The 13,782-nt window shown below is 46.5% G+C and overlaps 1 protein-coding gene across 7 annotated transcripts in view; it reads right to left on the reverse strand.

The window, feature by feature from the left end:
- Positions 1 to 13,782, reverse strand: part of LOC102788462 (AT-rich interactive domain-containing protein 1B-like) — a 198,077-nt gene that overhangs the window by 116,419 nt on the left and 67,876 nt on the right. For 6 of the 7 annotated variants that reach the window (XM_087833257.1, XM_087833256.1, XM_087833255.1 and 3 more), the window contains exon 3: positions 6,673 to 6,840. In XM_087833257.1, the coding sequence (XP_087689383.1) occupies positions 6,673 to 6,840 (168 nt within the window). The remainder of the gene's footprint in view (positions 1 to 6,672; positions 6,841 to 13,782) is intronic. The other variant, XM_087833252.1, reaches the window with a different exon arrangement.

Below are 13,782 nucleotides of genomic sequence, written 5' to 3' on the forward strand. Positions count from 1 at the left end.
TCCTCTACACAGGCTAATCAAATAAAAGCCCGTCTTTTTAACCATCTTCACTTCATACAGTCTTTGCAAGTCCCTGTCACCGCCACCCCCGGCCGCCCATTCACTTCAATTGCTTTGGCTCACATTTAAAAGAGGACATCCACCCAAACCGGTGTACACCCACATGACTTTCGCTGAAGCGCGGAGGAACGCTATCGTGTTGGCGAGCTCGACTTTGACTGTGACATTCTTTTTTGGTGTTTTCTCTTTCTCTCCCTGTCTGTGAAGTCTGTATCCAGGAACAAATGTAGCGGCATTTCCTAACAAATGGCAGCTAAATGAGGCCCCCAGGGTGCTGTGCCGCTAACTACCGGCCCCCTTTCTTTCTGAGCCATTATGATTGTCCTAACCGTTCCAAAAACACCTCTCCTGTTCTCGTTCATTTGCATTTGAATTGCAGCTCCGGCTGTACAAAAACAAACATAAATCAAAAAAAGAGGGAAAAAAGGGAGAGAAAAAACATTGGCGGATTCTGGCCGAGCAATTAGCGAGTGTCAGTCAATGTGGAGGTAAAAGAAAAAACCGCGCGCGCGCTGAATGAAAAACATTGTCTCAAACACTTGCAGACGCGCTGTCACACGTGCTCGTACACAACGCGAGCTGACATACTGTATGTGCTTTAAATATATATTTTCACATTTATCATTTAGTTTCGTGCTGAAAACTCATCAAGCTTAAGTGCTCGTCAGCGGTGGCCAATCACAGAGTGGCAGGCCCGGGGTTGCCGTGGCGATATGCGGGGACATTTAGAGGACTCCGATAAACTCTGCCATTTAAAAGGTTATGACAATTAACGCGGCTCTCCGCAAATTACCACTGCCAGACCTTTACCCACGGACGTCTCTCTCTCCCTCTTATCACCTTGCGCCCAGCCTCGCTCGCTCGCTCTCTCTCTCCTCCTCCTCTCTATCTCGCCATATGCCCTCCATTTCCGCAGCCTACCCCACCCCTCCCTCCGCCGCCCCCCCTTCCAGCCAGCAGCACTTTTAATATCCCGTTAATTAACAGAGTTCTTCACTTAATATTCAAATGGTGACCAATTAATGACATTGAACTTTAGGTGCCCCACCCACCCACACACACACCATGCCCCCACAACACACACGCACACCTTTACTCCAACTCCTATCACTTCCTATTCAATCACACACACACGCCGCTCCACGGCTCTCATTTCCTCCTCTCCTTCCCCTCAACCTCTCCGCCGTCACCAAGGTGAGCTCCCATTTCCGTGTGATTGAAAGAGTTTGTGAGGCAGCTGAGCAAGTATACAGCGAGGGGGTAATAAAGTCAGAGGGGGGCGGGGGCCACAGAAAGGCACCGTGGCCTTTTAATTAACCTGGTGTGATTAAAAGCGGGGGTGGCGGAGGGTGGGGGAAAGGGCCTGCTGCTGGAGCCGGGTGGAGAGGTGACAGACAGGAAATGACAAACTGGAAGTGGGCCCAATCGATGAACCCGTATGTGGGAATTTGACATGTATGCAAATCTCCGTAATGTGTTACAAAACGGTGCATTAAAGTAATCTGATTCCTTTGCGGTTGTAAGGTTAGTTTAGTTTTTACTTTTTCAAATAAATGTTTACACGTTTCCTTTGTCCTTATTTTATCGACTCTTTTGTTCTTCGGTCGTTCTGTTGGAGCTCTGCTGCCGTGCTGGGATCGTTGTCCTGTCGATGACCCGGTTTGAGCTTTAGTCACACAGATGGCCTCACTTTGGTACACAGAGGAGGTCAAGGCCCACTCAAATCTTCATCCCTCCTCCGCCGTGCTGACAGCTGCTGTGAGGTGCTGGGTTTCCTCATCACAGACGAACATCTGCACTCTGGTGTCGTCGTTGTTCCTGCAGCCTTGTGGTTCTTTCTCCAGCAACCCTACCAAACAGGTCCTACCTGCTCAGGCTCTAATTGTACTGACGTGAACTTTAACCCCGAACACACTCTCGGGTTTTTGCAGTTTCTCTGAGCGTTGCACAATCTGACCTTGGGGGGAATTTGCTGGAATGTGCACTTCTTCAGTGCAACAAACTGGCAAAATGTCTGCTTTTACAGATGTGCTCACACTCTGATAACGAATTCATCCAGTGCAGCACCTGGATTAGCAGCAGCTGGATTAGCAGCACCTGGATTAGCAGCACCTGGATTAGCAGCACCTGGATTAGCAGCACCGGGCTGCTACCACTCTCTGGATTCCCATGGAAGCAGTAAAGCTGGACACTCTGCAATGCTCAAAATAACCGGTAAAATAAAGTAAATGCACTGCTTAACGCAGAATCACTCATGGAGTTCTTTAGATAGAATTTAAATATAGCTCGGTGTCAGAATATAACATCTGCATCCACCTGGCTGTCTCCCAGTTTTCTCTGCTACTTCTGATATTTTACAGATGCACGTCTCTCATGAGGTTTTCACCTATTCAGAGTCTTGATGAGTGACGCAGCGCCGCACAGCAGGCACACACGCAGCAGTTACTCTCCAATTCAAGGTAAAGCTGAAGGAAAGTGCGTTAAAAGCAGACCTGCAAGCCCGGTCGTGTTTTTCTTCTTTCCTCTGACAGCTGACACGGATGGAAAACCGTTGTGCTCAAGTCACTAGAAAGCATCTAACCCAATGAATCAGCTTCCTCCCGTGTAGGTCCCTGCAAAGAGGCCGCGTCTCCTCCAATCAGCTGAGAGTTCATCTATACTAAAGCATCCCTCCCCAGGGGCTACTCTCAGGCAGGAAGGGGAAACAGTCAACACAGAAATTGGAATCAGTTTCACCAAAGAGAGTGGGATGGGTAGTATTTTTTCCCCACTCACTTCCTTTTCCAAAGGCTAGCAGTCAAATCCAGATGACTGCAGCAGTCACCCCAAAACCGCTGAATAGAACAAGCAGCATCGAGTTTAAACAAGCCTATATTCTGTATGTAATTACTCTGCAAACATCAATTTAACACACTGTTCCTCAGTGAAACATTAAATAGTGGCTGATCAGAGCCGTGTCCTTACAGCGTTAGGAGTTTAAGCCTGGCAGTTGGCCAACGTTGCATTTCCCCCTCCAGTCGATCCCGTCACACTGTGCTGTATACTACCCAATAAAGCAAACACGCCATAAAAAATTATCTCCAAATTCTTGAAATGATAGCGCTCTCGTTTTCGTTTTTACGAGGCAGAGTGTGTAACACGGTAACAAAATATCACTCGCTTAATCTGCGTCGAGCGTAATACAGCCATCGAGAGGAAGAAAGGGCACATTTCCTCCTTTTAAGTGATTTGTCTGGTGCTAACACTCAGGGTCGCCGTATTTATAGGGCGTCTTTAAACTTTACTTCCAGAAAAACGGGCTTTTGAATATTTTTCCACATAGCAGGAGTAATTCTTGTTACAATTTGATTTTTTAAAGAGGATTAATCCCACAGGATTTGGTGGAAATTGACACGTTCGTATACAAACAATCGAGAAGTTCACGTGGTAAAAACAAGGGTCAAATAAAGGACAAACTTCACTGTTACTCATAATCATGGCTTTAAAAATATCTCAAACAGCCATTCAAACTCTACCAACACACGCACTTTTATTTTTTCAAAGCGCACTCCTTCCCTGGTGGAAAATATATATATATTTTTACTTTTTGTATGAGCCTTGATGTCTTCGAAATGCCTTTTTAGCCTTCTTTGCTCCTTGCAATCAGATGAGGTCACAGCAGTGCAATAGACTCAAAGAAAGGCGGCGTTTTCACTTCGATTTGTTACAAAACCAGCTAATAGCGGTCGGTTGCAGAGCAAATTCTGTGTCAAAGGCAGCTGGAATGGTTCCATCAACTGGAGGATGTCCTCTGGCTCGGGTTAATGGGAGTGGAGTGGGGGAAAGGAACTGCGGAGAGTGCCGGAAGAACAAAATAAAGAACTTTTCAGCTTGGATTTCTCAGAGTAATGCGGGGTCAAAAAACAGGGGTCAATACCACAATGACATCCTAATCTGGCGCACGCTGGCGATGGCGCGTATGCGTGTAATCCGCTCTGTGCGGCTCGCATCATGTCTCATTTCAGCCCAGAATCACAGACAAAGGTCACCGTTTGACCTTTTCGCAGCTCCGAATTGCCGCGGCGCGCTCGGCTGATTAGTGTACACGCAGACACAGAGTACAAACGTGACAGGCAGCCACGCGCTCGCTCAGGACAGAAAAATGAAAGCGATGCAGCGCTGAGCTGAAGGCGCACAAAACCTATTTGTAATCTCGGCCGAGCTCGCCGTGCACGTTCAATTTTCCAAACGTGTTTACCTCTCGGATCCCAAATCAAAGCCGGCGACCGCCTTTCTTTGTTCTTTAAATTTATTCTGGTATTTCCTGGTATTTTGTTTCCTCTCTCGCTCAATCGATGACCAATTAACTTTGTCTTAATGCCACCGCGCTTGCTTGGTTTTGTTATGTTTAAAATGTCATGTTTTTTAATGATCAATAATGTGAATTTTCAGTAATTACTGCGGCACAAACTGCTGAAATACTGGAAATGTTTGGCCACTTGCACATGTGTGCCTGTACATGCTAAAGATCTACTTTGTTCCTAATAATATGTAAAGGCTGCAACATAACTGCATCCAAGCCAGGAGCTTATTAGAAGATGGAAAGAATAAATGTAGCCGGTCTTTAGTGTGACAGGCAGGCAGGAACCAGGAGGTGGCGACTCACTGCCTGCTGTGCTAAAGCAACATTAAACGCCGCACCGTTGTTTCAACACGCAGGAAGGGCGCCGTGATTACAGGTAAAGATGGTGGGAAGCTGCCGAAGGTATCGAGGCTTTCATGTAGCCGTAACAAGCTCGTGCGCCTGCCCTTAAAGGAGCACGCTTGCATAACAATGAAAAACAGAGGGAGACCAGCTCCCCGGTCAGCACAGAAGTTGGCATAGCAACCAGTACGGGACTCATCAGCACAGGTGAAATGGCTCCGGCCAATGGGAGCACTCGAGCAGAACTACCTGGTATATAAATGTCAGCGTGGGTCAATTGGCGCCGCGTGATCAGCAATGATGAAAACACACCATTACTGTCACCAAATGTCAACGCGGCCATGGATCTCAGCCGCTCCCGGTTAGAGTGACTAACGTTTGCTCAGTGGGCTGCACGGTCTGTGTGTGAGCATGTTCAGCGAGGAAACGAGAGGAAGAGCGTTTTCAGCGTGAGACAAAAGGCGCGCTGGCTGAAACATTCACTCAGCATATAGTAATTTTCATGCTAACACTGATGATTTCCTTTTTTGACAACCTGCTTTTGTGCTAACGATGGCTTTTTGCTCGGTGTTCAAGTCTGCCAAAGTTTTAACTACGTCTCGGTAAATCACAGTATAACAACTAACCGCCGCCGCCGCCGCCGGCAGTCAGCCTGCGCGGATACTGAACAACTACTAATGGCCTGTGCATGTGCTGGATGACGTCTGTTTGCATGCATGTAATGAAGGATAACATGCATCATTATAGAGGGAAAGCTGATCCGTGTTGCAGTGCTCAGTCGTGCACTGGCTGCATGCATATCATCTCCACATATCTGCAGCTGCACTGTGATGTCACTGGTAATGCTCAGTCCATATTCATGCACGCTATTTTATGTACTTTTTTATTTGCCACTTCAGCCTTTTGCCTCACACTGAAGCGCTCTTTTTTGAGGCAATCCTGACTGAATTAAACTAAATGCCTTTATCAGCTACGATCCTGCGGAAGGGCTCGCAGCACCACCGTTTCCATAATCTGACATATCCAGTTCAAACCGATCTTCTTTCCTCCTCTTCAGTCTGATCCGTCCTTTCCCGTCCACTTCTTCTGTAATCTCTCCCGTCTTGTCCTGTTTTATTTTCTTTCCTTTGGTCTGTTTTGCTCTCTCTGTAATGATCCAGGGCAACACTGCGAGCCAGAGTCGCTCCATGCGGGCTGATAGATGGATCCCTCTGGCTGCAGAGTGGATGGGAAACACATGGGCAGACTTCACTCAAATCTGAAAAAACAACTGCTTGAAGCCAGCTTCCCAGTGGAAATCTTCTACAGAGCATCACGCTGAAACTTGGCAGGACACGTCTCGATCCATATCTGCAGAACAGGCCCTTTGTTGTTCTGAGGATTCGCTTTGCACTGGCAGGCCGGTGCTCATTGAAAATATACAATATGTGTTTATAAGCTGTGATTGTCCAATCTCAGAAACACGCATCGCATGCAAATGTTTCTGCACAGCGTGCGTGCTTCGAGAAAACTTAAATATTTGGAAACGCAGAGAGCGAGCTCTACCTAAAATACGTCTCATGAATAATGCGAAAGAGGACCACACACACACAGACACACACAAACACACAACTCGGGTTTTCATATCTTGTGGGACATCTAATTGACACGATGCTTTCCTTAACCCTAACCCAACTGTATCTTCAAACATGTGGGGACCAGACTTTTTGGTCAAAGACATGAACACACGTGCACGCACACGGTTCCTCTGTTGAGATGCTTTTTCCAATCTCAGCACAACTCAAACATTAAAAAGCTTTGGATGAAACCTTGTGGTATTGATTAATTATTATTATCCTCATGTAAAGGGGAAGTAAACGTGAACGTGTGCACAGCTGTTTCCTGCAGGAAGCATCGCTGGTCTCAGTTTAGGGCCCGTGTGCTGGTACCTGTTGCGGTGGCGGCCGAGGCTGCAGGTAGGAGCTCGGGGTCGGTCCTGGAGGAGTCTGATGAGGGGGGCTGAAGTACGGAGGGGTTCCCTGCTGCCCCCCTTGCTGCTGCTGCTGCTGCTGCTGGCTGTACCCAACCATCCCCTGTTGGCCATATGGCACCACCTGCTGAAACAACCAACCACATGACAGTTAGAGGGGAGGTATTAAGGTCAGGACTGAGAGCAAGACTTTCACTTTAAATTAAAAGCAGTGCAGAGAGGGTGCCAGGTGCAATTAGTAGGATATCAAAGCAGGTGGCAGGTAACATACTGCAGTAGTCAATCATACATTTGCCAAAAGCAAAAGCATCCCACACAGGTCTACACAAACTGTCCCTTATCTTTTTCTCCAATCCGTGTGATTGTCCCTCAGCGACAGGCTCTTCATTTAGCTGCGAGCAGGCTGACACGCGCCTCCCAGCAGCGCTCTGCCTAATGAACTCACGCTGCAGAAACCGCTAACTTTATGTCCTCCGCCTTGCCAAAGCATCCTGCTCTCTACATTAACTCCGACTCGGACAGCTCGCAGATGGGATGAAGTGCGCCGGATATTACTGTAGTCCCCGTCCCAGGCCGTGACCTTAATGAGGGACACGCGGATGAGCCACGGCGTTGCAGAGCAAGAGCGGTTAAAAAACTAACTCAGGAGGGCGAAGCCATGCCAAGTGCCAATGCTGCATTACATGGTGGTTATGAGAGAGAATGTGAACAGGGATGCATGTAACAAGCTGGCACAAATACAAATCTAGCCTTAATCCCTTCTTGTCATTTGTTATGACTACAGACAGCGCCAGGTGCTCCTCGCTCCTCTGCGGATTTCCTATGGAGGCTGGGGTTTTCTCATCGCGTGCACGCGTGTGTGCACGTAAACACACATTATTAAACAACATTTACGACCACGGGTGAAGCAATATGACAGCACGTTTCATGTCATATTTCTTCCCCATTATGTCATGTGGCTTATTTTTATTCCGCCAGGAGCTCTGCCGCAAACTCATTAAACGTGCACACAGGCTGTAATTTGGGGCGCGAGCGAAGCCGTGCGCCCCGAGTCCTAAACTTTAAAATGTCCCTTTAAATCTCCCGTGGCAGGCTTGGCAAAGTAAAACTCAGACTCGGAGTGATTTACAGAGGATGGCGTTAGAGGGGACTCCACCGTGACGTAACCGCCGCACCGCTCGTCAGATTTAAAGCAACGCCGGAGTTTTACTGCGACTCTCGTGAGCGAGGAAACCCACTCGTAAAACTGATGGCTGGTGCAAAAATATAAAAGTCTGATCCGGCTGCAGAGCAACAGTTGAGATTAATACATTTCAAACAGTTTTGAAGAGTACCTTCCTTTGAGTGGCTCGTAAAAAAAGAAATATTCTCTCCGCACCGGCAGAAGCTTTTTGACTCTCTGAATGGAGATGATTGGACAATGTGGAATACTTTTCACTTCAGTGGAAATTTGATTAGGAAGGACAGGTTTCTGCGCACGAGTGTGTGTGAGTGTGTTGTGCTTCGAGTGTGAGAGTGTGTCATTAGGCCGATGAGACAGACAGACAGGGTGAGATCAGTCTAGCTGGCAGAGAGGTTAATAGCATGGCCCCGCTCATGCCAACAGCACCAGTGGATTCATTACTGCAAGCCGGGGAAACACACACACACACACATGCACGTGCACACATGCACACACATGCATGTGCACACACACGTGCACACACGTGCACGTGCACACACGTGCACGTGCACACACACGCACGTGCACACACACACATGCACGTGCACACACACACACAGTATCTGATTCCGACACACTTAAGTGAACGCACAGTCGTGTGTTCACAGGGATTTGCTAAAGTAAGAAACAAACAAACTCTCTCTGTCTGTCACACACGCCATTAGCTGTGGATCAAAGCCACTCCGACTTAACAGAAGCAACTCTATCCCGCCATCGGTGATGACAGGCCACCGTTACACTGCGGGTCTCGACTGGAATGCTGCTGTTCCGGGATTGGTCAGGATCGGGTCGCCATGGAGATCGAGACCAGACAACCACGGGTGGGTTTCTTTCCTCCTCAGACAAATATGATGACAGGCAGGCCGACGGATACGGACAGACAGTGACAGATCGACGGAGGAGCAGACAGACGTGGGCAGCGTGACAGACGAATCACAGAAAAACAGGTCCAGCAGAGAGAGCGCGTTTCGGTTCGCACCTCTACAAATACTCTCCTTACAAAGGATGGAAAGCTAAGGAGCAGATAATAAACTGAATTTGGATATAAAAATGCAGTTTGGACCCATCAGTGTCACAACTGCTAACTGTCTTTGTTTTCTATTAGAAGGAAGCTGCTGTAAGGTGTAAATACACCAGCAAACTTACAGTTTGAGTCCTGTGAGGCTTTACGAGGTGCATTCCTGTTTATCTGAGGCTGCCCGGCTGATTGCAGCACTAACAGTGGCTGCATATCATTTAGAGGCCTTGCATTGTGCTCACAGAGACCCTTACATGGATCAAAGCCACTGTTAATGTAATTAGTGCTATTACAGCTTCTCCTGCTAGGACTGTGAACAAACTGATTAAATAACTGCACATTTTATTTTTTAAAGCGATGGTTCATTTTTAGTGTGGCTCTTATTGTACTGCTGAGTGCTCCCACTGTCCTCCACTGCACTGATTATGAGGTGTGGACGCGGATGATGTCGTGGAAAAGTGTGGGATCACCTGTGTGGTGCTCTCAGGTAGGAATCAGGTTCATATAAACACGAGAATGCACAAGAATTAATATGAATGCATATTATTATTAGCATGCATATTATCAGGTCAGCTGTGTGGTGTCCCTGCGATCCTGATAAGAACAATCAAACCTACATTCATGTGTGAGAAATGATACCAATCGATTCATCGATGAAACACGTCGACACAAGTGGCAGATTTACAGGTTTGAACAATGTTGGAAATATTTGTGACAGTTATTAATGCAGCCTTTGTAAGCACGTCGCTAACATCAATACTAACACAAAGGTTTTTCAGATATGTATCATGTGGTTCAAAGAAACACTCTGTCCACATCGAGCCACTTGGACAGTCTGTAGAGGAATTAAGGCTGAATTAGACTCCACAAGAAGTGCTTCATTCAACAACATCATCATCGTATCACAAGCATTAGCAAAGCGAGCAGTGGACTTTCACTGACAGGAAGTGTAAGAGGCTTTAATTGCTGTGAATGGATGGCTGTGGCTGAGTTTCTTCATCCTGTTTCATCACCGAATGCAGAACATGTGCTACTTTCAACAACACCGCTCTCCCAGCTGATCGCCCTGTCGTCTGCATGGGCCACTCCTACATCAGCCCACTGTGTAAATGTACAGCCAAGGAGTTTATAGCGCCATCAATTCAATTTTATTTTATTTACACAGCGCCAAATCACAACAACAGTCACCTGAAGGTGCTTTATACTGTAAAGTAGACCCTACAATAAAACACAGAGAAACACCCAACAATCATATGACCCCCTATGAGCAGCACTTTGGCGACAGTGGGAAGGAAAAACTCCCTTTTAACAGGAAGAAACCTCCAGCAGAACCAGGCTCAGGGAGGGGCGGGGCCATCTGCTGCGATTGGTTGGGGTGAGAGAAGGAAGACAGGATAAAGACAAGTATTATTCAGTGCAGAGAGGTCTACTAATACATACTGAATGAAGACACCCAGTGCATCATGGGAATCCCCGGCAGCCTACGTCTATTGCAGCATAACTAAGGGAGGATTCAGGGTCACCTGGTCCAGCCCTAACTATATGCTTTAGCAAAAAGGAAAGTTTGAAGCCTAATCTTAAAAGTAGAGATAGTGTCTGTCTCCCGAATCCAAACTGGAAGCTAGTTCCACAGAGGAGGGGCCTGAAAACTGAAGGCTCTACTTTTAAATACTCTAGGAACAACAAGTAGGCCTGCAGAGCGAGAGCGAAGTGCTCTGATAGGCTGATATGGTACTACAAGGTCATTAAGATAAGAACATCAAAGGTGGTTATTCTGAAAAACAGATTTTCTGTAGTTAAATGAACATTTGAGAATAGCTGCTGCCAAAAACACAAGCAGGTACACAGACAGTCGGGGAAGGCAGCAGAAGAGCCGAACGAGAAGGAGGCAGAAATGCCGACAGTCAGTCAAATCAGTACACAGAGGCAGCAGGAAGACTGGAGGTCTAACAAGTAGCAACCTGTCACTGTGGCTTTGGGAGGGAAGAGAGAGTCATTCAAATGCAGCTTCTGTTTGATTGCTGGGCTCGACTGTATGAATGTACTGTACCTGCTGAGTACACACCAGCTGTCTGAAACCTGATTCTCTTTGACTGAGAATATGCTCGGTGATAAACAGACTCGCTGTGCTGCCGGTTACAACAATAAAAATAACTGCTGGAAGTAGAAAATAAGACCATTTTCTGCCTTTTCCCTCCACTCAGGTGTGTGGAAGCCGACAAAATAACAGTGTGCTTTATCCCGAGTCTTGGCAGGCACACAGTGTCAAATAAATGTCTGTAATGAAATGACAACAGATGTGAAGTGCTGTAGGGAGAAATGACGCAGAATAGACGTCCTGTGAAGCAAATAATTCGCCATAAACTGCAGAAACAGTGTGATGAAAACAAAAGCCTTGGCGGCATATTAAGATACGAAGACACAAACACGAGCGCAAACACTGAGAATAACTCAATCAAAAATCTATCAAAACAAGACTCGTATGAAAAGGCAGACAATATCTTCCTGCTCTGCAAATGCTGGGAATAAATAGCTGCGCTAACCCTCATTCAAGGCGGCCGTGTGTGTGTGTGCGTGCACATGTGCCTTAAATCAGCCGTTTAAAAACCTTGCACGGAACAAGGCGCTGCTTGTAATTCAATTGGGCCAATGAGCAATAGACAGGAATTTTCATAACACTGTCAAAGCGCCGCTACGGGTGGCTGCTGGCCGGGACCACAGGTTGCCCATTTTTGAGTGACAGATGGACTCAGCCAACCAGAGCGCTAAGCGGTGCCACCACCCCAACCCCTAAACGCACTCGTACGCACTGACAGGCCTGACAGGCCCGCACATCACAGGCTCGCCATTAACATTCACGTGCCATTGTGCTCGCCGGCCACCACGAAGCTGCTGCTTAAAATGGAAAAGTTAAAAAGTGTTGCGAGAAGCGGGAAGTTCGATGAGCTGACAAAAGACTGAACCAGAGGCTGAAACGGCAAGAAGAAAAAAGCAGATACAAAGTGGCAAAGGAAGATGTTTAGAGACAGAGATGGATAGATAGTCGGGGGGGAGATAGAGGACGGGTGTTACACTCCGCCATACTTAAAGCCACAGATAAAGCGATGGTTCACGTGATAAAGACGGAGAGGGACAGATAGAGAAAGTGATGCAAACGTACAGATATGTGGAGAGAGAAAGTAAAGCGCAGGAAGGAAGATGAGCCTGAGAGCGGGGATAGGGATAATGCAAAACAGCAATAAAGATAAAACCGTATGAGAGAGGAAGGGCAAGAACAGCTCTGGATACGAGGCCTGCACACGCTTTAAGGACGCACGTGATGCACAGCAGCAAGAAGTCAACAGGCTGGACAGGGCGGCAGCTCAACGAGGCGCTGCTGTCATCATAAAGTGACCAAAGAGCATCACCAGTATGCTATCAGTGTATGAAAATGCTTTATCGCATTAGTTTAACTATAAAAATACCGCAGAAAAAAACAGTTTTCCAAATATTTAATGTTGTTTTTGTCGCCGTTTCATCATCAGCCTCCAATTTTAATTTTTTCATTCTGAAAACTCCTTAATTTCCTCTGCATGACGCATCGTGTCCACCAACATAAAATCAAGTGGATTCAGCATAAATATTCTGAATCGTCACCAAACAGGCTGCCGTCCCTCTGAGGCCTCTGATCTATACGTGCATCACAGCACCATCACATCATCTGATCAGGACATCATTAATCAATAAAACTGATTTGACCATAACATAATCCTATAATGAAAGCTGCTGATCAAGGTTGGTCCCAGACAAAGTTAATAATATTAACCTAAATAAACTAAAACTAGGTTATAATAATAAAAAACTGTTGAAAGTAAAATATGGAGGAAATGTTCCCAGTTTGGTCTGTTTCAGCCAGAGAGACGAAGCTTTGAGCTTCTTTCACACACTGATAAATGTGATTCATGACATATTACAGTTAAAAAAAAAAGAAATACAAATAAAAACTAAATTACTTTAAACACTTTAGGCCAGCATGGTGTTGAAGTGAGCATACAACAGTCCAGAGACAGGCCTGTTCGTTTAACTGGTGATTCTAAACTGACCACAGGTGTGACAGCGAGTGATGGTCTGTGTCTGTGAGTGACTGGGATCGACTCCAGACGCCCTGCAACTCTGAGCCGGCTGACCAGCTACGAAAACGCATGAAAACTGCAGTAACTGTGTTTCCAGCGGCGCTTTTTCCTTTTTTAAATGACAAAAGTCTTCTTTAACGACTCCAAATCCCTCCTGTAACACCTCCGAGTGGCTACAGTGTATCTGCACGCTTGGCACCTGACGATCGACGGCCTTTTCACAGCTGAATTATAGTCACGCTGGTTAATCATAGCATCATTCAAAGACTGAATGTGACTATGCAAAAGCTGGCTGCATTACAATAATGACATTTGTAAACACAGCGCAAAATGAAACAGTGGATATTTTCTTCTCCATATTTACATCCTCCAGCAGGTCGGCAAGTCTTAAAGCGAACTTAATGGCGGATAATCAAAGGAAATTTCAGCGAGCGAGCACAGCGGGGAAAAGGTACGAGAGAATGGCAGTGCTGACAGATCTGTCAGTCAAAACAGTGAAAACGTGCAGCGGGATCAGGATAACTCTCAGGACTGCTTTGTCTAACGTGGAAAGAAAAACATTTCAACATCATTGAAATGCTCACACAGAATCACAAAGCCAAATTAGAATTCAGAGGCCGTTATTGGTTGTTGAAATCCTCCAGAAAACGCTACATTTTTAGGAAAAATCTCCATTTCCTAATTGTTTGACTCTATCTTGTCGTTTCTGGAAACGCT

Source organism: Neolamprologus brichardi, chromosome 19 (genome assembly GCF_056152115.1).
Source record: "Neolamprologus brichardi isolate AB-2024 chromosome 19, ASM5615211v1, whole genome shotgun sequence".
Lineage (NCBI taxonomy): Eukaryota > Metazoa > Chordata > Actinopteri > Cichliformes > Cichlidae > Neolamprologus > Neolamprologus brichardi.